The sequence below is a fragment of the Anarhichas minor genome, unplaced genomic scaffold (assembly GCF_050575085.1).
Source record: "Anarhichas minor isolate MPS153535 unplaced genomic scaffold, ASM5057508v1 ptg000032l, whole genome shotgun sequence".
NCBI classification, from domain to species: Eukaryota; Metazoa; Chordata; class Actinopteri; order Perciformes; family Anarhichadidae; genus Anarhichas; species Anarhichas minor.
The window spans coordinates 2,130,001-2,150,812 of record NW_027466478.1 but is presented as its reverse complement, the minus strand read 5'-3'; the positions used below and the strand labels follow the sequence as shown (position 1 = coordinate 2,150,812).

The following is a 20,812-nucleotide window of genomic DNA, read 5'->3' as shown; positions in this document are numbered from 1 at the left end:
GTTTAAATCTCTAGGAGTTCGTTAAAAAGTATGATGCCTTGAAACGGTCCAAAAATGTCATAAAATTCAAAATGGCCGACTTCCTGTTTGGTTTAGTGAAAAATTCCAAGAGGATTTTATGTACGTCCCATCACGTTCCACATACCTACCAAATTTCATACAGCTAGGTGAAACCCAATGTTGGGGCTACTCAATAGGGGGAGCGCTATCGAGCCAATATTTCATACCGCAGCTGGACACCCGAATCAGACTGCAATTTTTGCAAATTCTGGCTTGCGTGCCAAATTTCACAAAATTCCCAGTATCCCAAGCACCTCCTTTTTGCGACAAAACCCGCGCGATAATAATAATAATAAACATTAGAATAACAATAGGTCCTCCGCTCCGACTACGTCGGTGCTCGGGCCCTAAAAATTCCCTCTAAAACATCTTCAATTTGTTCATGAGCAAGGCACCAAACCTTCACCTAGCAGCAGAGCTTCTTCAGTGGCTTTAGAACTAGCAGACAGGATGATTTATCAACGATGAACCTTCCTCCTCAGACACTCTGGGTACTTCTCAAGTCTCTTAAGTGTCGTTTCCTTGCTCCTCGATCCTCGCTTGAACCGGAAGTTGTTTCTGCGCCGCCATATTGACGGCCGTCCCAAAGCTCTAATGTAGCTCGGAGGAGCGAGGATCGAGGAACCACGAGAACAGACTTCCAGGAAGTCTTTTAACGGCCGACACGCCCCCTCATTGTTCATCAGTTATGTGATTGGACGCTGCAGCCGATCGGACTGAATGGAGTTTCATACCAGAGTGAAGACGGATCACAGAATAAACTCAAGCTTTATATTTGATTAGGTTTCTGATTCACCATCTGGTTTAAATAAATGTTCATTGTAGTCTGAACAACAAAACGACCACAAACAACTTTCTTCATTTATTAGAAAGATTTGTGTTTTCATGATCTGATATTTCCCTCAATAACTTTTATTATGAATACAATTAAAGTCAGAGGGAGCTGGAGAGACGAAACACTTTTTACATCATTCCTGAGTGTTTGATGAGTTTTATCATTAAAGAGAAACAATAATCATATCCTGGGTTATTTAATAATGACACCACAGTCACAATTTCAAAACGTACAGACGCAAATAATTCATAAATAAGACGATGGCATTCCGCCGGTAGAAATCGATCCTGCGCTTATAAACAGAACACAGGACACAGTTTGTTAACAGACTACAGAGAGAAACACCTCTACAGTGGTGAATACTGTGTGTCTTTATTAGTTATTAGTAGTATTAGTTAATATTATTAAGTACAGTGATCATGTGAACAGACACAAACTTATCAAAAGTCTCTCCAGCTGCTAAAGCCGACTGACAGCTGATCCAGCTGTGATCAGCTGATCCTCCATCAGTAACAGACGTCGCTTCAAGTAACGCAACTGAGGAAAGGACGTCTCATGACTCTTAAAACATATCTCCTCGTTTCCTCTCTCCTCGCATGGTTTCCTCCATGCATCCCTGGTGGGAGGGACTAAGACGCAAGGAAAGGACGCAAGTGAGGGAAACGGGGATGCAATTAAGAGACTTGAGAAGTACCCTCTGTAGGCTCAGCATCCGGGTCACCAAACGCTTCTTGTTCATATCCTCACGTGCAGGAGGGTGGTTTAAGGGTTAAGGGGCGGGGCTACTGAGTGAAAATGTGGACATTTAGAGATGGACCCATCAAGTTAGCCAGAGAACGGTGGAGCGCCTCAATACAAAAGCTTTTTAATATTTACCTTCAAAATAAAAGCATGATATTAGCAGCACTAATACATATCCAAATATATTTGTAAAGATTGACTTTTACAAAAAATAGAGCTCGACTGGTATTTGAGACTTTGACTTTCTGCAACATTTTGTCGAGCAACAATTGTTTGTGCATTAAGTGGCTTTACAGTGTCAGTGAATAGTTTGTCATTTAAACGTTGTGAAACAGACTTAATAGAGGCAATAATAAAGCCTTCACACCTCATGAAGTTTACCTAATGGTAGCAAACATCCTCACTCAAGGTCCACTATTCCACTCCACTAGCTATCCATCACATCTGACTGAATTGAGTTTACGCAGGTGTTGAAAAGTGCTGAAAGTCCACATTTGCAAATACAGGTTGTATTTCGAAAACAACCGGAAATCGTGATTATCTGCGCGTAGCCAGAGCATCTGTGGTGTAGCTTGATGGTGAAGCTGCGGCTTTTGCAGAAAACACCCAAGACCGAAGCGGGGTTAGTCTACCCTCCGTGGCGTATTTCCACGGGCCGCTCTTCTAATGTCGTCCAAACCGTGGCTTAATATACGGTGCTGTGTTTCCGTCTGCAGGGACCAACGTTCGCCCGGAGAGAGACGGAGTCTGGCTCCACACACGGTAAGATGATGCATCCGTGTACATCATGTCGGGGTTTTCACTGCATCTGGAAGAACGGGGATAAATGATGAGTTTACTGCATAGCAGGTTAACGGACATTACACACGGGACATGTTACATGGACAGTAAGAGCCCAAGTGAAACACAGATACAGAGAAGTATCAGTCCAATATTACGTGAAGCTCAGGGAAGCTAAAGCAGCCGTTTAAACGGGTGACTAGCGTGAAGTCAGCGGTATTGTTCTCCGTATCACCTGAGAGCTCCGACTGTTAACAGCGTCCACACCGCAGTCAGGCTGACGGTGCGGCTCCGGACACACGGAGCTAGGTGGAGCTAGGTGGGCCTACAGCAGAAACATCTGCCGCTGTAAGGAGTCATTCTCTATTGGGCATACATAAGACATAGTGACTTCAAATGTTCAGCGTGAATTGATTTCGTTGTACCAGCTGCCAGTCACCTGCCAGGAATAGAAAACGTGCGGTAAAGCGCTAGGTTTTGACGTGGATGTTGGCGTGACTGTCTCCGCAGTAGCTGCCATGTGCAGGAGCTGGTCACCAGGTTCTGTTCAACGCTAACAATGCAAACTATGCCTCTGTGTGTCTCTCTTCATTCAGGCTGTGTGACGGGGGACTATGGGAGGCCAAGATGCACAAAGCTGTCCAATCTGGAGGACTGATAGAGACAGAGGGAATCAGCTTATGTGATCCAACGTTAATTAATTCAACAACTCTGACATGGAACACAACTGTGGAGTACAAAGGTGGAGAGGAGCTGGTGATACGGTCCCATTTGTAAAGCTGAAGGAGGAAACGAGGTGCACATCCTACCGATCACGTTGCTGAAAAAGAGTAGGCGTGCTCGATCTGTGCATACGACACAGGACTTACGAAGCCAGATGAGTGAACTGGATGGAGTGACCACGGACGCAGACATCTCTACAGAGTGCAGGTCCTGACAATCAACACTACTGTGATTCATGCCACATATGTGGGCTCTCAGGGGGAAAAGGTGGTTACTCGGCAGAAGAGAAACGAGCAGGTGATGTATACCTAAGAGTTCTCTCAGCGTTTGGTCTACTTTAGGACGACAAACTGCTTTTTATTTTTTATTTCAAAGGAGAAAGCAGGAAGCAGAAGCCCTGAGTGGTCACCATGCCTCGAAACAGAGCCTTTTCCGAGCCAGAGTACTCGGCAGAGTACTCAGCGGACTGCTCGGTCACTCTGCCCTCTGACCCCGGGCAGGCGGTGGGGCGAACACACGAGGTCACGGTTCGGAGCTCAGGATGCTGCCTCTGCCTGCCTCGGTTCATGCGCCTCACCTTCGCACCAGAGTCTCTGGAAAACCTCTACCAGACTTACTTCAGACGGCAGAGGCACGAAACCCTGCTGGTGCTGGTCGTTTTCGCTGCCCTCTTCGACAGTTACATCATCGTCATGTGTGCGGTGGTCTACACCACTGACAAGCTGGCTTCTGTTTTAGTGGCATCGCTGGGACTGGCGGCCGACATTGTCCTCTACATGCTGTGCCGCTTCGGGCTACTGCCGGACCGCATCTCGAGACGGGTGGTGCCTTACGCTCTGTGGGTGCTCATAGCAGCTCAGATATTCTGCTACCTGGGTCTGAACTATGCTCGCTTCCACCAGGCCAGCGACACTGTGGGCTGGCAGGCTTTCTTCAGCTTTTCTTTTTTCCTGACTCTGCCTTTAAGGCTGACACCCATCGTGCTCATCACTACTGTATCCTGTGGGGTCCACACCCTGGTTCTGGGCGTCACTATCGCCCAGCAGCAGCAGGAGGACATCCAGGGAACAGCACTTAGCAGACAGGTAAGAGAAGGAAGGAGGTGGTGTCTATGCTTGCCCTGAAATACATTTACTTGTGTGTAATGTCACTTATTTTACATAATTTTACAGAAGTCTAGCAGGCTTTGAACACAAAAGTTGATTCCTAGATGCAGTAGGCCAAAAGCTGTGGTTCACACACTAAGCCAGTGGTTCCCAAAGTGGGGGTCGCGACCCCTAGGGGGGGCGCGGTGGTACTACAGGGGGGTCGCGGCTTCATCACCAACCCACACACACAGACGCACACATACACCGGTAAAACAATATAAAATAACCGACGTGACATGCACTGTGTTCCAACCACGCCACCAGAGCGGCTCATGTCACAGACCGACTGTGGCAAAACCAGCGAGAGAGCGAGCGCGCGCCCGAGCGAGAGAGCGAGCGCGCGCCCGAGCGAGAGAGAGAGTGAGGGAGCGCGAACGAGAGAGAGACACACAGCGACACAGAGCGAGAAAGATACGGAGCGACAGAGAAAGATAAAGATAAGAGAAGGAAGTATGTACAAAGATGGACAGATTTGTGACTGGTCTAAAGCGCAAATCCGATGGAACTTCTGTTACAGCTGCAACAGGCGACGCGACCACCTCGACAACGCCTCAAACTAAGGTAAAGGCAAGGAAATATAGCGAGGCATATCTGTCTCTGGGCTTCACAAGCACTATTGTCGGTCAGGATGAGAGACCCCAGTGTGTTTTGTGTCTTAAAATACTGGCGGCAGAGAGCATGAAGCCCACTAAATTAAAAAGACACCTGAAAACCCACCACCCCGAACATATTAACAAGCACCTTGAGTTTTTCCAAAAACAATTGGAAAACTGTCATGCCCAGCAGAGTCACTTTGAAAAAGCTGCATCTGTCCCCGTTAAAGCACAACTCGCTTCCTACAAAGTAGCCTACAGAGTTGCCCAATGCAAAAAGGCTCACACAATAGCGGAGGAGTTAATACTACCTGCAGCCATTGACATGGTTTCAACAGTTATTGATGAAGCAACTGCCAATAAACTGAAAACTATTCCATTGTCAAACAACACTATTTCAAGGCGTATCGGTGACCTCTCTGCAGACATGGAAGAGCAGCTTATTGAAAAGATGAAAGATGGTCGTTTTGCTCTGCAGATGGATGAGGCAACGGACAGCAGTAAAGACAGTTTGTTAATAGCATATGTCAGGTATATTGATGCGGAAGAAATAAAGGAGGATTTGCTTTTCTGCAAATATATACCAAACAGGGCCACTGCAGAAGAACTTTTTAAAATAATTGACGCCTATTTGAAAGAGGCAGATCTGAAGTGGGAGAACTGCGTGGGAGTCTGCACAGACGGGGCTCAGGCGATGGCTGGGAAACGCAACGGACTGCAAGCTCTTATCAGGCGCGTCTCTCCCAAAGCACAGTGGACACACTGCCTCCTTCACAGAGAGGCACTTGCCTCCAAAGAGCTAAGTCCCGAACTGAACTCAGTGTTGACAGATGTCATCACAACAGTCAACTACATAAAAACCAGACCCCTGAAATCCAGGATTCTAACATCAATATGTGAAGAAATGGGATCCGAGCACACAGCTCTGTTGTGGCATAGTGAGTCTAGATGGCTTTCACGAGGGAAGGTACTGTCCAGGGTTTTTGAGCTGAGGGATGAGATTAGAGTGCTCTTGACTGAAGAAGGGAATGACCTTGCCCACAAGTTTCATGATGAAAACTTCTTACAGAAGCTTGCCTATCTCAGTGATATATTTCAGAAGCTCAATGGACTGAATTTACAGTTGCAAGGCACCAACACTCATCTTCCACAGCTCACAGACAAAATAACATCTTTTACAAAAAAACTGAAGATGTGGGAGAGAAGGCTTGCAGAGGGGAGTGTGGAATCCTTTGAAAACCTGAATGCATTCCTAGAAAACAATGAGCTGGAAAATACAATTATTCCATGTATGAAGGCTCATATCTCAGCCCTGCAAAAGCACTTTCACAAGTACTTCCCTGCGGATTCTGCCAAATATGACTGGTTACGAGACCCCTTTCAAGCAACTGCACCTGCAGACCTCAGTACCACAGAGGAAGAGCAGTACATTGACATGACATCTGACTCAACAAGGAGACTACAGTTCACATCCAATTCACTGGCTGTGTTTTGGATTGGAGTGGAGAAAGACTACCCACTACTAGGCCAAAGAGCTATGGGCATACTGTTGCCTTTTGCCACATCCTATTTATGTGAAACAGGGTTTTCTGCAGTTGCTGCAATGAAGACCAAATACAGATCAAAGTTGAACATTGAGAATGAACTGAGAGATATCTCCAACCAGCAACCCCGCTTTGACAAAATCTGTAAAGCAAAGCAAGCCCACACCAGTCACTGATTGATATATATGAATAGGAATATACATAGGAATATGATCACAAAATAATATGGTCCATGTAGACCTGCACACCTTGTTCATAATTGTGTTATTTTATTGTTTGAGAAAACCTGCTGTTCAATGTGAGGAAATACAGTATATGTTGTTTGCACTTTGTTTGAAATTAAGTTAATTGTATTTACAAATTATTTTATATATTTTTTATTTTATATATATTTTATTATTGCTATTTTTTTTCCCAGTTAAACAAACTGAAGAATAAACTGTGAAGTGATATGTACTTATTTTAGAAAGAAATAAAAATATTTTATACAGTTCATGCATTATAATGCAATTCATTAAAAACCAAGAAAGATGTCGTCCAATGTTCCTATATCATCAAAGGGGGTCTTGACAGAAAAAGTTTGGGAACCACTGCACTAAGCTATGTGATTGTTATTGCACACATGATACCTGAGTTTGAGGTTTGAGACCCAGCTCTAGTCATACCTAGGGATGGGTATCGTTTGGGTTTTCTCCGATACCGGTGCTAAAATGATACCGGTGCCTAAACGGTGCCTGAACCGATACTTTTTTCTTCAAATTGAACAATATATTAACTGTTTAAAGTATACTATAAATATAAATAAATACAAAACACTTTGCTTCAAACTACAGCTTCAAACTTTTTAACTTCAAACTATGAACAATATATTAACTGTTAACAGTTTACAGTATACTTAAATAAATATAAATAAATACAAAACACACACTCTGTACACACACTACAGCTTTAAACTTCAGCAATTCTTTTGCAGAAATATGAGCATATTTGCCTTCTCTGGCAAAATACGACACGTCGTATCTCATGACTTATTTAATTTTACCAGTTGGTGGCGGTAATGCGCCAATTCGTCGTTTGCCAACCGCCACTACACCTCAAAGAAGAAGAAGCTTTCGCGTGCCTGTGGATGTTGTGCTTATGAGCGGCAGCGCTAAGTACCCCGTTGTAATAATACTATGAGTGAGGAGCGGAGGACCGAGGCTATCGTTACCTGCTGCCAGGACGGAGTCATCAGAGTAGTGTAAAAAAAGTATTTCAATCGGCTCAGGCACCGAAAGGAAGCACCGAAATCTGCGTTGCGTTTCGGTCCGGTAGATACCGGTTGTATAGGAACCGGTGCCATATTGGCACCGCTTTTCGGTACCCAACCCTAGTCATACCAGATCCTTTTGTGTTCAAACTAGTTTGAGGCTTTTAGCTATACTTGATGTTTTCACAGCAGACAGACAAGAAAGTTGGTGAGAAAAGGAGGGAAATGACATCCATCAAAGGTCCCCAACTGGACTTTAACTGGGTACATTGCATGTACGTGGTATGTATGTGCCTTAGACCACTAGGTGAAAGAGATTTTCTGAACAGGTTGAGGCTGATATGACAGAGTGAATGACACAGGTTGGCAGCAGGCAATGATGGGGTCTAGATAGATAGATTAGATATATACTTTATTCATCCCCAAGGGGAAATTTGTCTGTGGCAGCAAATTCAGTAGGCCAGATAAAACCTGTGTGAAAATGAGATCCTCTTGCTTAGAAGTCACTGCTTGCAACACAGCAAGAGGCAGAGCAGACATGTGGAAGTCTTTTTTGCCTTATGCACAAATCATGTGTACAATTACAAATGAACAACCAACCATTCTGATGCATGTATGAAACATGCACAATACTGTATTGTATGAGTTGTTGGCTCTTTAAATAATACAACGCCAAACCAGCCTCCACTTCCAAAGCACGTTGTTTTAAGTGCGCGTATGTACTAGGCATTACGGTAAGTGTGTGTAAAAACTGACTTCTAAATAAGAGCAACGTTCTGGTGAACGTGATATGACATGTGGCATTCATTCCATAAGTCAGTCAATACATCTGTCAATAATGGATACATTGATAAATACATAAATAAATGATGTATGAAACTAAATGAATAAATTAAAAATGATAAATTTAATGAATGATAATTTATAAAACAATAATAATTACTGCATGCAAGCTGTATTTCAAGGAAAAAGGTAATTCCCATTCTGTGAATACTTATATTAATAAAGAATATATTTCCAAAGACCGATAGGACTTCAAAATGACAGTACACAACATCAAATGCAGACATTTCAATGTTATACTAGAAAATTTCGCAAGAAATTGACAGTGTGGCTTCTATTGCCCGAAGATGTCGCAATATACAGGTGCTGGTCATATAATTAGAATATCATCAAAAAGTTGATTTATTTCACTAATTCCATTCAAAAAGTGAAACTTGTCTATTATATTCATTCATTACACACAGACTGATATATTTCAAATGTTTATTTCTTTTAATTTTGATGATTATAACTGACAACTAAGGAAAATCCCAAATTCAGTATCTCAGAAAATTTGAATATTACTTAAGACCAATGCAAAGAAAGGATTTTTAGAAATCTTGGCCAACTGAAAAGTATGAGCATGTACAGCACTCAATACTTAGTTGGGGCTCCTTTTGCCTGAATTACTGCAGCAATGCGGCGTGGCATGGAGTCGATCAGTCTGTGGCACTGCTCAGGTGTTATGAGAGCCCAGGTTGCTCTGATAGTGGCCTTCAGCTCTTCTGCATTGTTGGGTCTGGCATTTCGCATCATCCTCTTCACAATACCCCATAGAGTTTCTATGGGGTTAAGGTCAGGCGAGTTTGCTGGCCAATTAAGAACAGGGATACCATGGTCCTTAAACCAGGTACTGGTTGCTTTGGCACTGTGTGCAGGTGCCAAGTCCTGTTGGAAAATGAAATCTGCATCTCCATAAAGTTGGTCAGCAGCAGGAAGCATGAAGTGCTCTAAAACTTCCTGGTATACGGCTGCGTTGACCTTGGACCTCAGAAAACACAGTGGACCAACACCAGCAGATGACATGGCACCCCAAACCATCACTGACTGTGGAAACTTTACACTGGACCTTAAGCAACGTGGATTGTGTGTCTCTCCTCTCTTCCTCCAGACTCTGGGACCCTGATTTCCAAAGGAAATGCAACATTTACTTTCATCAGAGAACATAACTTTGGACCACTCAGCAGCAGTCCAGTCCTTTTTGTCTTTAGCCCAGGCGAGACGCTTCTGACGCTGTCTGTTGTTCAAGAGTGGCTTGACACAAGGAATGCGACAGCTGAAACCCATGTCTTGCATACGTCTGTGCGTAGTGGTTCTTGAAGCACTGACTCCAGCTGCAGTCCACTCTTTCTGAATCTCCCCCACATTTTTGAATCGGTTTTGTTTCACAATCCTCTCCAGGGTGCGGTTATCCCTATTGCTTGTACACTTTTTTCTACCACATCTTTTCCTTCCCTTCGCCTCTCTATTAATGTGCTTGGACACAGAGCTCTGTGAACAGCCAGCCTCTTTTGCAATGACCTTTTGTGTCTTGCCCTCCTTGTGCAAGGTATCAATGGTCGTCTTTTGGACAACTGTCAAGTCAGCAGTCTTCCCCATGATTGTGTAGCCTACAGAACTAGACTGAGAGACCATTTAAAGGCCTTTGCAGGTCTTTTGAGTTAATTAGCTGATTAAAGTGTGGCACCAGGTGTCTTCAATATTGAACCTTTTCACAATATTCTAATTTTCTGAGATACTGAATTTGGGATTTTCCTTAGTTGTCAGTTATAATCATCAAAATTAAAAGAAATAAACATTTGAAATATATCGGTCTGTGTGTAATGAATGAATATAATAGACAAGTTTCACTTTTTGAATGGAATTAGTGAAATAAATCAACTTTTTGATGATATTCTAATTATATGACCAGCACCTGTATATACATACACGCCAATAGTACCGGTAGTGTCATTGAGGTTCAATTGAGATCCGAACTTTTGTACGGAAGATGGAGAATAAGAAGAATAGTCAGGCAGGATTAGAATAAAGTGACTAGTTCAGTGTGGCTTTGTAGCACAAAGGCAGTAAAACTGCCTGTGCCAAAGCACACTGTATATTATCCATCGGGCTTAATAATAATAATAATACTAGAAAATTCCTAAAGAAATTTTGACAGTGTGGCTTCTACTGCCCGAAGAAATCGCAATATTTGCAAATCGCAATATTTCTGTCTGCCTGTCTCACTCTCCCACTCACTCACTCACTCACTCAGTCCATCCATCTGTCTGTCTGCCTGTCTCACTCTCTCTCTCACTCACTCACTCACTCAGTCCATCTAACTGTCTGTCTGTCTGTCTGTCTGTCTGTCTCTCTCTCCCTCTCTGTGTCTCTCTCTATCTTAGTCATTCAGGTCTTAGATATTTTCAGAGGACTTTTCCCCTCTCACCCCCCCCCCCCCCCCCCCCACCCCATTTCAAATTAAAAGCCCCACAGAATGAATTCTAACTGGAATGCTTGTGATGAAGCCTCTCATTTTAGTGTCAAACATTATGATTCTGTCTCCTCTCCCCCTCTTTCACCCACCCAGTCCCACCCTTTCAAAATAAAAGCCCCACAAATACAAGATTCAATCCAAGAGTATTAATCTAAAATGCAGAAAAGAGAGTAGCGCTATCTCAATTGAACCTGAATGACACTACCGGTAACATTGGCGTGTGTATATATTGCGATTTCTTCGGGCAGTAGAAGCCACACTGTCAACATTTCTTGAGGAATTTTCTAGTTTCACTTGGGATTGATAGCAGCATATTCTTTATGTAGAATTTCAGAATAAAAGCCTTTTCAAATCACATTCATTAGCCAATTTATCTCTAATATATTGGATTTAAAAAATGTACTATAGTTACAAAATAATTTCACTACAGATTAACAGCAGACCACCTTGAGGTGTCACTCGGTGAGAATCAGGACATTCTGATGTAGGATTTCAAAATTAAAGCTCTTTAAAATAAATCTCATTAATGAGCTAACTTAAAATCAAATTCATGAGCTAACTTCCCTCTAATTTTAGATCAGATTTTAAATTAAATGTTCCACAGTTGCAAACTAATTTCACTTCAGATTAATAGCGGACTACCTCAAGAGTGTCACTCAGAGAGAACCAGAACATTCAAATCCCATTCATTAGCTACATTCCCTTTAATTTAAGTTTTAGATGTTCCATCTAAATTGTAATATGCAAAGGGACAAAATCTTTTTTGCCACAGACCTATTTGATGTCAAAATGAGAGGCAGGGGAGCTGTTAGTCTTGTACTGTCTTAAAAATGTGTGCAGATGGTGCAAAAGGCGGTGGAGATCACAGTGGACTTCAGGGGGAATCCCAGCAGTAAAAGCAATGTGCCTACTGGATGTATGCTATCTATTCTTAAATAAATGTACTTTTTAAAAGCAAGTAGCTCCGATATGCAACTCTTGGCAATACATGTCATGCCATGACAACTCCATTTTTATTGATGGTCATTGTACCAATGTCCTTTGGTTCATATGTAACTGACTCTCCACAAAATTATTTTTCAATGCACACAAAATAGTTCTCACTATCTATAAATGTAAACAAAATTAACCTATATAAAAATAAGATTCACAAATGTATTTCTGATGAACATGACTATTTTCTTGTATATCTATATCTATATGTAATCTGTGAGGAACATGTAGGCACACTGTACCTGAAGTACAGTGATTTCTCCAGGTGCCATGTTGGCAGCTTCTTGTGAACATCACAGACATGGTGAATGATGCCATCCCATAGTGCCTGTGAAATAATAATAGCACTATAAAAGTGTCCTTATGGAAATTAATGAATTTACTAAGATGGTTCTTGGGAATACTTCATCTTCTCAACACATGCGCATACATTATATGACATGAGTACTTCTGATTTGGTCTCTAATCGGGGCAACATAATCTGTGCAGTTGTCCTCTAGCTTTATCCCACATGTGAGCTTGTCCCCTGTCTCGATAAAAGCCTTTTCCATGACGACAGAGTCCATGATGTGTTGCGCAATAACACGTTATAACACGACAGTAACCTAACATAACAAGATACAGGAATAACAACGACATAAACTAATAGTCTAAATTAAACTAATGCCCAGATACCAATGATACTCTTACTTTTAGAAGCTTCTTTCGGTAGGGTCGGTTTCCAGTGGTAGGAAATATTCGGTCCTCGAGTAGTCGGAGACTCTCGGTGGCGCGCTGCTGGGCGCAGACTCAACCTCACTCGCTGCAGAGAGGAGGGTAGAACTTCGGCGGAGAGACGGGGATCGCTCGTCTGTTACCGGGAATCTTCGGCGGGGAAAGAGAGTTAATCGTCCTTCTGCCGGCAGTGTGTACACACAAGGGTGGGGGAACGGGTCGTAGAAGTTATCCGTTCTTGCACTACAGGATCCAAAACTCAAAATAAAAAACAGTCTGTGGTTCGACCAGCGAATGTAACATGTGACCTGATAGGATCTGGTGAGGGAAGCGCTTCCTTGTGGATCTTCTAGTACCAGGACGAAGCCGGAGGTAAGAGGCCGATTCGAGCTGTGCTCTGGCTTATAAACCAGGTAGTACAACCAGTGGGGGGCCCTTTCTTGGCCAATGAGGGGCCAGGATCAAGTTTTGGCCGGAGCTGGGAGGTGTGGCCATCCATCTTGGAGGTTCTATCAGATCCCAGATCAGGCCTTGTTTGAAAGGAAGGAAACATGGATGCTCCTTTGTTTGAAAATCACATGTGAGGGTCTCAGCCAGCCAGGAGACCAGGGTCAGATCCCAACAGATGGGTCAACTACAGAGACAAATTTCCCCCTTAACGGGATAAATATAATAAAATAAACTGATGTTGGGAGAAGGTGTTCCTCTTCAATGTTTATGAATTTGAACAGGAGGGCAACCTTTGCCTAGTTGTCATTTCAATTATAGCCCAAAATTACAAATTATCCTGTACACATACGATATCCTTTGACCCTCAGGAAAGAACAGGAAAAACTCCTCCAAAAACCCCTTTAACAGAGAGAAAAGAGGAAGAGACATTAGGGAGAGCAACAGAGGAGGGATCCCCTCTATCAGGATGGACAGAAGTGTGATAGATGTCATGTGTACAGAATGAACAACATAACAGAGTTACAACACATTCAATGCATATGACATAAATTATTCATATGAGAGTAGTAAGCAGAATAATGATGGGAAAATGACAACTAATAACCGCTGCAATGGATGTAGTAGAATAACAATGATAATTAAAGCTGCGAGCAGCGATGAACGGGCCCTCGCAATCTGCAGCGCGTCGGGGGTGCCGGCGGGACTCCGGCCTGCGTGTCCGAGAATGTCCGCGACCGTTGGACGGTGCGTCCGCGATGAGACGTTTTTAATCCCGCGTGGACCGCCTGATGCTGGAAATGATGCTTTGCAAATTGTCTGATGCTTCCTGTATCCGCTGCCTGGCGCTACAGAACACGTGCATTATGTTGCTCTGTGTCAGGTGTAAACCACATTGTGTAAAAGTCATGTAAATCGGATGGTGTTTGTCAAAAAACTCAGATTTTCTTTCGCCAGCAGGTGCCGCTGTGAGTACTAGTGAAAATTAGCTTGTAGACATCCTCAGGCCATGAGTGTTATCAAGCATGTGAAGTTTGGGACTGTTTGGAACAAGTCCAGCTGAGTTACATCAGCTTTTTTCATGAGGAATCACGTAAAGTAGCCGCCCGCTACGGCTAAACGATTCCGTCAAACGTAAAGCTTTTGATAACTTTTAATCACAATGGTCTTGAGATTGTACTGACAAAATTTAAAGTGGATCTGATGAAGTCCCTAGGAGGAGTTCGTTAAAGTATAGCGACTAGAAATAGGCCAAAATCGATGGAAAAATGACACAGAAATCAAAATGGCCGACTTCCGGCAGGGTTTAGAGCAGAGGTAGCCAACACGGTGCCCGCGGGCACCCTGTCGCCCGCAGGGACCACGTGAGTCGCCCGCGAGACATGTTCTAAAAATAGCACTAGTCACCATTGGAGCTCAGTCTAAAATTGTAGTTGCTGTTCTTTTTTTAATCAAAAACGCTTGCATTATTGTAGATTTTAAAATGACAATATTTCTTGTCATAAGAGAGTTGGGTACCCGGAGGCGCACGGCGGACAGCCAGGACGAGGCCGCCGTACCGCACTAGGTTTTCAGGTTCCGAATGGCGGGCGCTTCCCGTTGGCGCCAGACGCGCGCCGCGAGCGCACCCCGTCGTCAGGTCCGTAAATCCTCGGAACAGGCCGCGGGGCAATCCGACCGAAAAGGACCAGACTAGAGGTTTGAACGCGGGCGCCCGAAGACGCTCGCGTGCCTCGGAGGGTTGTATCCCCCGCTCGGCTATAGACGAGACTTTTTACTGGTTTCTTCGTGGAGAAAAAGGTACCGTTGGAAAAGCTGGTGTCTGTGACAACAGACGAGGCTCCCGCGATGACGGGCCGGCATGCAGGCTTCATTGCGCAATGTAAAGGTGACCCAGACTTCGCAAAATGTCTACATTACCACTGCATCATTCATCAGCAGGCGCTATGTGCAAAAGTAACCGGCTTTAATCATGTGATGATACAAAAATATCAGAGATGTGATACCTCTGACTTTCAAATGTTGAAACAGATTAACAGAAATAAAAGCTGCATGTTTAAATATGTATGTGTAGCTATACCATCATTGTTGTGGAAATCATTATTAATAATTATTGTGAGGAATAATTAACTGACGTGATCAAACAGTCTCTTTACATATATTATTATTAATAAAAGGTGATCTGTGCAATTTTGTTATTCAGGAAGTTTGTCTCAAATAAGTAGCCCTTCGTACTACTCGGTACCCTTGAAGTAGCTCTCAGTTTCAAAAAGGTTGGTGACCCCTGGTTTAGAGCATGGTCTCAAGAGACTTATTGTTAGGTCTCCATAGGATACATTTGCCTACCACGTTTCAAACGTAGCTGAAACGTAGCGCTGGGGCTGCTCTTTTGAAATATTGTCGGGGACGCTATAGAGGCAATTTAAAACGGCCAAGCCAAAAACCCATATACACTATGTCTTCCTATGGCCTATGACAGATGTACAAAGTTCCATGAGTTTCTGAGCATCCCAACCCATTAAAGCATCAGCTTCCTTTTTCATGGCGAACGATACGTCGCCACGGCAACAGCGTTCAACAAAAACTCACAATATTCATGATGATGCATCATCAATGTCTTAAGGCTATCTTAACCAAATTTGAGACTCATCAGGTCACCTGGCTAGGAGGAATAGATAAAAGTATAAAATATGACATTTCCTTTAGCCAGTAGGGGGCGCTATGAGTTATTGAATTTTTTTCAATTGAAATATGTTCAAGCTTGAAGTAGCATCATGCATAGGAAGTTTTGTGCGGATTCGATAATGTACCTTGGAGTTATAACAACTTATAAGAACTTATTTTTTCATAAACAATGAGGCAAAATGGCCGCCACGCCACGTCAAGGTTGTTGGATGAAAAGTCACGATTTTTCTAACATGTCATCACAAAGGTCTTAAGAGCATCCTGACCAAAGGAGAAGTTGATCGCATAAATTCTGTAGGAGGAGTTCGTTAAAGTATGAATGCTGAAATCTGCAAAAACTGACAAAAAGCACAACTTCGCGGGTTTACTGTAGCGCCCCCTAGTGGTTGAATGCAAATAAATTCTCAGGGTATGTTACTGCATGCGATGTGCACATATGCTGAACATTTGGTAATTTTAGGACAAACGGTTGAGAAGTTATGTGCATTGATATTAAGCCACGCCCCTAAGAAGTTTATTGGTCCATATCTTGTAAACGCTAAGAGATATCAGAGCTTTTTATAACTTTTGATGATCTATATCCAACAATGATCCACAATAAATTAGGTAGTAATCGGACCCAGCATGTAGGAGGAGTTCGCAAAAATGTGTTTTACAGTGAATTCAATATGGTGGAAAATCTAAGTAGGCGGAGCTTAGGAGTCTGAGAGTTTTTTTTTTAGATCTAGCGGAGTCGGACATGTGTGTTGAATTTCAAGTCAATCGGACATACTGGCCGAGGGGCGTCGCCGGTCCGATTTGTAGGGGGCGCTAGAGAGCCATTTTTTACACAGAAGGATGCATCCCTTTTCAGATTATTTTCCACCAGACCTGACAAGTCCCCAAAATTTGGTGAGTTTTCATGCATGGCAAGTACCCCCAAAAGACTCCCAAACGGCAAAAATAAAAAGCAGAATAATAATAATTCTTACAATTTCAATAGGGCCTTCACAGGCCCGACGTTGTCGGTTGCTCGGGCCCTAATTAAAGCAGCGATGTACGGGCCCTCGCACCTTCCCGCGTCTTGGGGGTACTGGCGGGACGCTGGCAGACGCGGGCGTGAATGTCTTTGACCATTGGACAATGTGTCCCGGAGTTCAACGTATTTTTCCAGCGTGGACTGTGTGATGCTGGAAATTATGTAGTGCAAATATTACACTACTTACTGTATCCACTATGTGGCGCTAGATAACACGTGCAAACATACATAATGTTGCTCTACATCAAGTGCAGACCACATCATGTAAATCGGATGCTGTTTGTCAGATAACGCTGTCTTCCTGTTGCCAGTAGATGGCACTATGACTATGAGTGAAAATTAGCTTGTAGACATCCTCTGGTCATGACTGTTATCAAGTATGGCAAGTTTGGGACAGATTTGAGCAAGTCCAGTGGAGCTACATCAGCTTGTTGTTAAATGGCGAATCACGTAAAATGGCCGCCATGCCATGGCTTCGACATTCCATGAAACGTAAAGCTTTGAATACATTTTAAATGTAAAGGTCTTTAGATTGTACTGACCAAATTTGAAGTGGATCTGACAAAGTCCCTAGGAGGAGTTCATTAAAGTATAGCGACTAGAAATCATGGGAAAATTCACACAAAAATCAAAATGGCCGAAATTCACACAAAAATCAAAATGGCCGACTTCCGGTTAATTTTAGAGCATGGTCCCAAGATACTTTTTTTTAAGTCTTCATGTGATACATGTGCCTACCAAATTTCATACATGTAGGTTAAACGTAGCGCTGGGGCTGCATTTTGTGGAGTTACATCAGCTTGTGGCTTAACGGCGAATCACGTAAAATGGCCGCCACGGCTACGCCATTCCATCAAACATAAAGCTTTGAGTATATTTGCAACGGTCTTTAGATTATACTGACCAAATTTGATGTGGATCTGATGTGCCTACCAAATTTCATACATGTAGGTTAAACGTAGCGCTGGGGCTGCATTTTGTGGAGTTACATCAGCTTGTGGCTTAACGGCGAATCACGTAAAATGGCCGCCACGGCTACGCCATTCCATCAAACATAAAGCTTTGAGTATATTTGCAACGGTCTTTAGATTATACTGACCAAATTTGATGTGGATCTGATAAAGTCCCTAGGAGGAGTTTGTTAAAGTATAGTGACAAGAAATCAAGGGGAAATTCACACAAAAATCGAAATGGCGGACTTCTGGTTGGTTTTAGAGCATGGTCCCAAGAGACTTTTTTTTTAAGTCTCCATGTGATACGCGTCCCTACCAAAGATCATACATTTATGTCAAACGTAGCGCTGGGGCTGCGTTTTTGAATATTTGCAGGGGGCGCTATCGAGGCAATTTTCAACAGTCAAGTTAAAAAGCCATATGAAATATTTATTTCCATCAGGGTAGGAAATTTACATATTTTTTTAGGGGGACATTTTTGCCCCCACTGACTGAAATCCAGGGGCATCTAAATAATGCATTGTTCAAAATAATAAATATACTTATTTAGGCTTACAGTATATGAGCAATTCTCATCAAATGGCAATAATAAGGCAATTAGGCAGTAGTCTACAGATTCAAAGTGTTTTCTCATATTCTTTGAACAAAAAACAAACAGAAAACATAAATCAGACAATCATATTCAATTTGATTAGGTCCTCCGCTCGGACTACGTCGGTGCTTGGGCCCTAATAATAAGAATTCCTACAGTTTCAATAGGGACCTCGCGGCCCGACGTTGTCTGTGCTCGGGCCCTAATAAAAGCAGTAATGGTATCAGTAATAGCAATGGAAATGTGACTACTACTAATGATAGTAGCAATGGGTGTCAGCCGAACCAGGGTCCAGATATAACCACGATCCATGGAAACCTGTGAGGAGGGAAAGCACAAAGACTCCGGGAAGAAGCAAAGTCAGTGATGTGCATTAATGGTATCGGTAATAGCAATAGTAATGTGACTAATAATGATGATGATAGTAGCAAACAACATAATGTTGGTGGACAAGAGAAAATCACCAGCTTGCATGCCAAACGTCTTTACAGACAAGCTGTGTCCATTGGGACGGATCTGGATGTCAAACCAAAGTAATGATTTAATTTGACATATACCGCGGCCCTTTTTATGTCACCATGCAGGTATGATATGCTGTGACTGTTAAGACTTTCCCATTGAACCATTGGAAGTAATGTTGATCTCAAAGTCTCACACCGCACCAGTCTTCAGAACGCCTTTAAGTCAGGGTCACAGCTGGAGCAAGTTGTGTGATGTTATTGAAGCTCTGGCACCGACCATGTCCTCTTCACAGAGGACATGTTTGTGTTCTGGTGAAACAGCTTCCTGATCATCAAGAGGGTCTTCCTGTGGAGGCCGTTGATCAATAGATGGTGCTGTATTTAATGCTCCACCCATCCCAATCCATTCCACCCAAAGCTGTTCCTCAGCCTGTTAGTCCGGGTTTTGATAGTCCTGTATCTTTTTCCTGATGGCTGGGGAACAAACAGGGACCCGGGTGTGTGATGTCTTTGCAGATGTTTTTGGCCTTCTTCTGGAGGCGGCCAGCATACACAGTGTCCAGGTCAGGGAGGGTAACTCCCACAATCCTCTGTGCTGTTCTAACCACACGGGCCAGGTCCCTCCTGTTCTCTGCTGTGCAGCTGGCATACCACACTAGATAAACTATCTAGTCATCTGAATCACGCTTTGCATGGATTCAGCGCTATCCACTTTCTCAAGTTGTTGACATCATCAAGAACAACTGTGTTGAGTGAGGACTCTGGCCCAATCCCAATGTCCCCCCTACGGCCTCAAACCCTGAACCCTCACCTGGTAAGTGGTTGAGTGTGAGAGACTGTGAGGGCTTGAAATGGTGTAAATAGGAATGGGACAGCACTTTGCTGCAACATAGACGTTACCATGAAAACGACCATAAAATATGATGTATAATTGTGGATATTTACTTTATACTTTGTACTCCCTGATTTGAACTTCTTCAGGCTCTTTCCTCACAAGATGAGGTTATTTCATGTAATCTATTTACTTGTTTTTGTCAAAACAGCTTCAATGACAAAATCAAATATTTGACGAATAAATAAATAAATATCCTCTGATTTCATGTGTTTTTATGTTCCATCTTTAACCCTTAATGTTTCTGAGTACACCAGGCTAAACACACGTGAGCCGTCTTCTTTGATTACCTTTTTGTTACGTCTCCATGCTTCTACTGGTGACCCCATGTTTAACGTTGGTTCCTTTTGGCAAAGTCTGCATCTACTGCTGACTAGCAGAAAGTGTTCATAAAGGGCTCAACATGTCAGTGAGAGATGATTTGACGGTTGGACAGAACTAAACCCTCACAGACTTTACGGGAGCCTCAAAGTCCGTGAGTCCTTAAGGGTGGAGATTGGGATTGGGCCTCTGTAGTAACGACAAGATCATCCACTTAACCACATCACCACACTCACTCACACATACAGACACACGCAAACATGCCGTCATTATGACGACGACCAGATGAGGAAGTCGTAATCTTGGCGTTGTACAATATCTTTGCTGCACCAAATTCCAGTTATTTTTTTTACCTGTACAGTGTAAATACATAAACCCTTTGTGAATGAACACATTATATCTCTCTAATATTATCACAGGAGCTTTTTTGAAAAATGACCAAACACTCCAGAAAACAAGCACTTCATTTATAGACACTGACATTGAAATTAGGGCTGCACGATTATGGCCAAAATCATAATCACGATTATTTTGATTAATATTGAGATCACGATTATTTATCACGATTATTAATTAATTTTAGGGACATCTTTTTATTGCACTTTCACGTTTAAATGAACAAGGACACTGCTTCCATTTCCATTGTTGTGCTACATTCTGGCTAATGTACAAATCTTTGCATCAGACTGGTCCTTATCACAGTGCATCTCGTAGAAGGAAAATATAAATAAAATAGTATCAACACTTTTTACCCAAAATTAAATC

At 42.9% G+C, this 20,812-nt stretch overlaps 1 protein-coding gene across 1 annotated transcript in view; it reads left to right on the top strand.

The window, feature by feature from the left end:
• The first annotated feature begins 2,214 nt into the window (after window positions 1–2,214).
• The window catches only part of adcy3a (adenylate cyclase 3a), a 75,112-nt gene continuing 56,514 nt past the window's right edge, over window positions 2,215–20,812 (top strand). Inside the window, exons 1-2 of the mRNA XM_076105380.1 lie at window positions 2,215–2,398; window positions 3,013–4,224. Coding sequence (XP_075961495.1) covers window positions 3,550–4,224 — 675 coding nt within the window. The 5' untranslated portion in view covers window positions 2,215–2,398; window positions 3,013–3,549. The remainder of the gene's footprint in view (window positions 2,399–3,012; window positions 4,225–20,812) is intronic.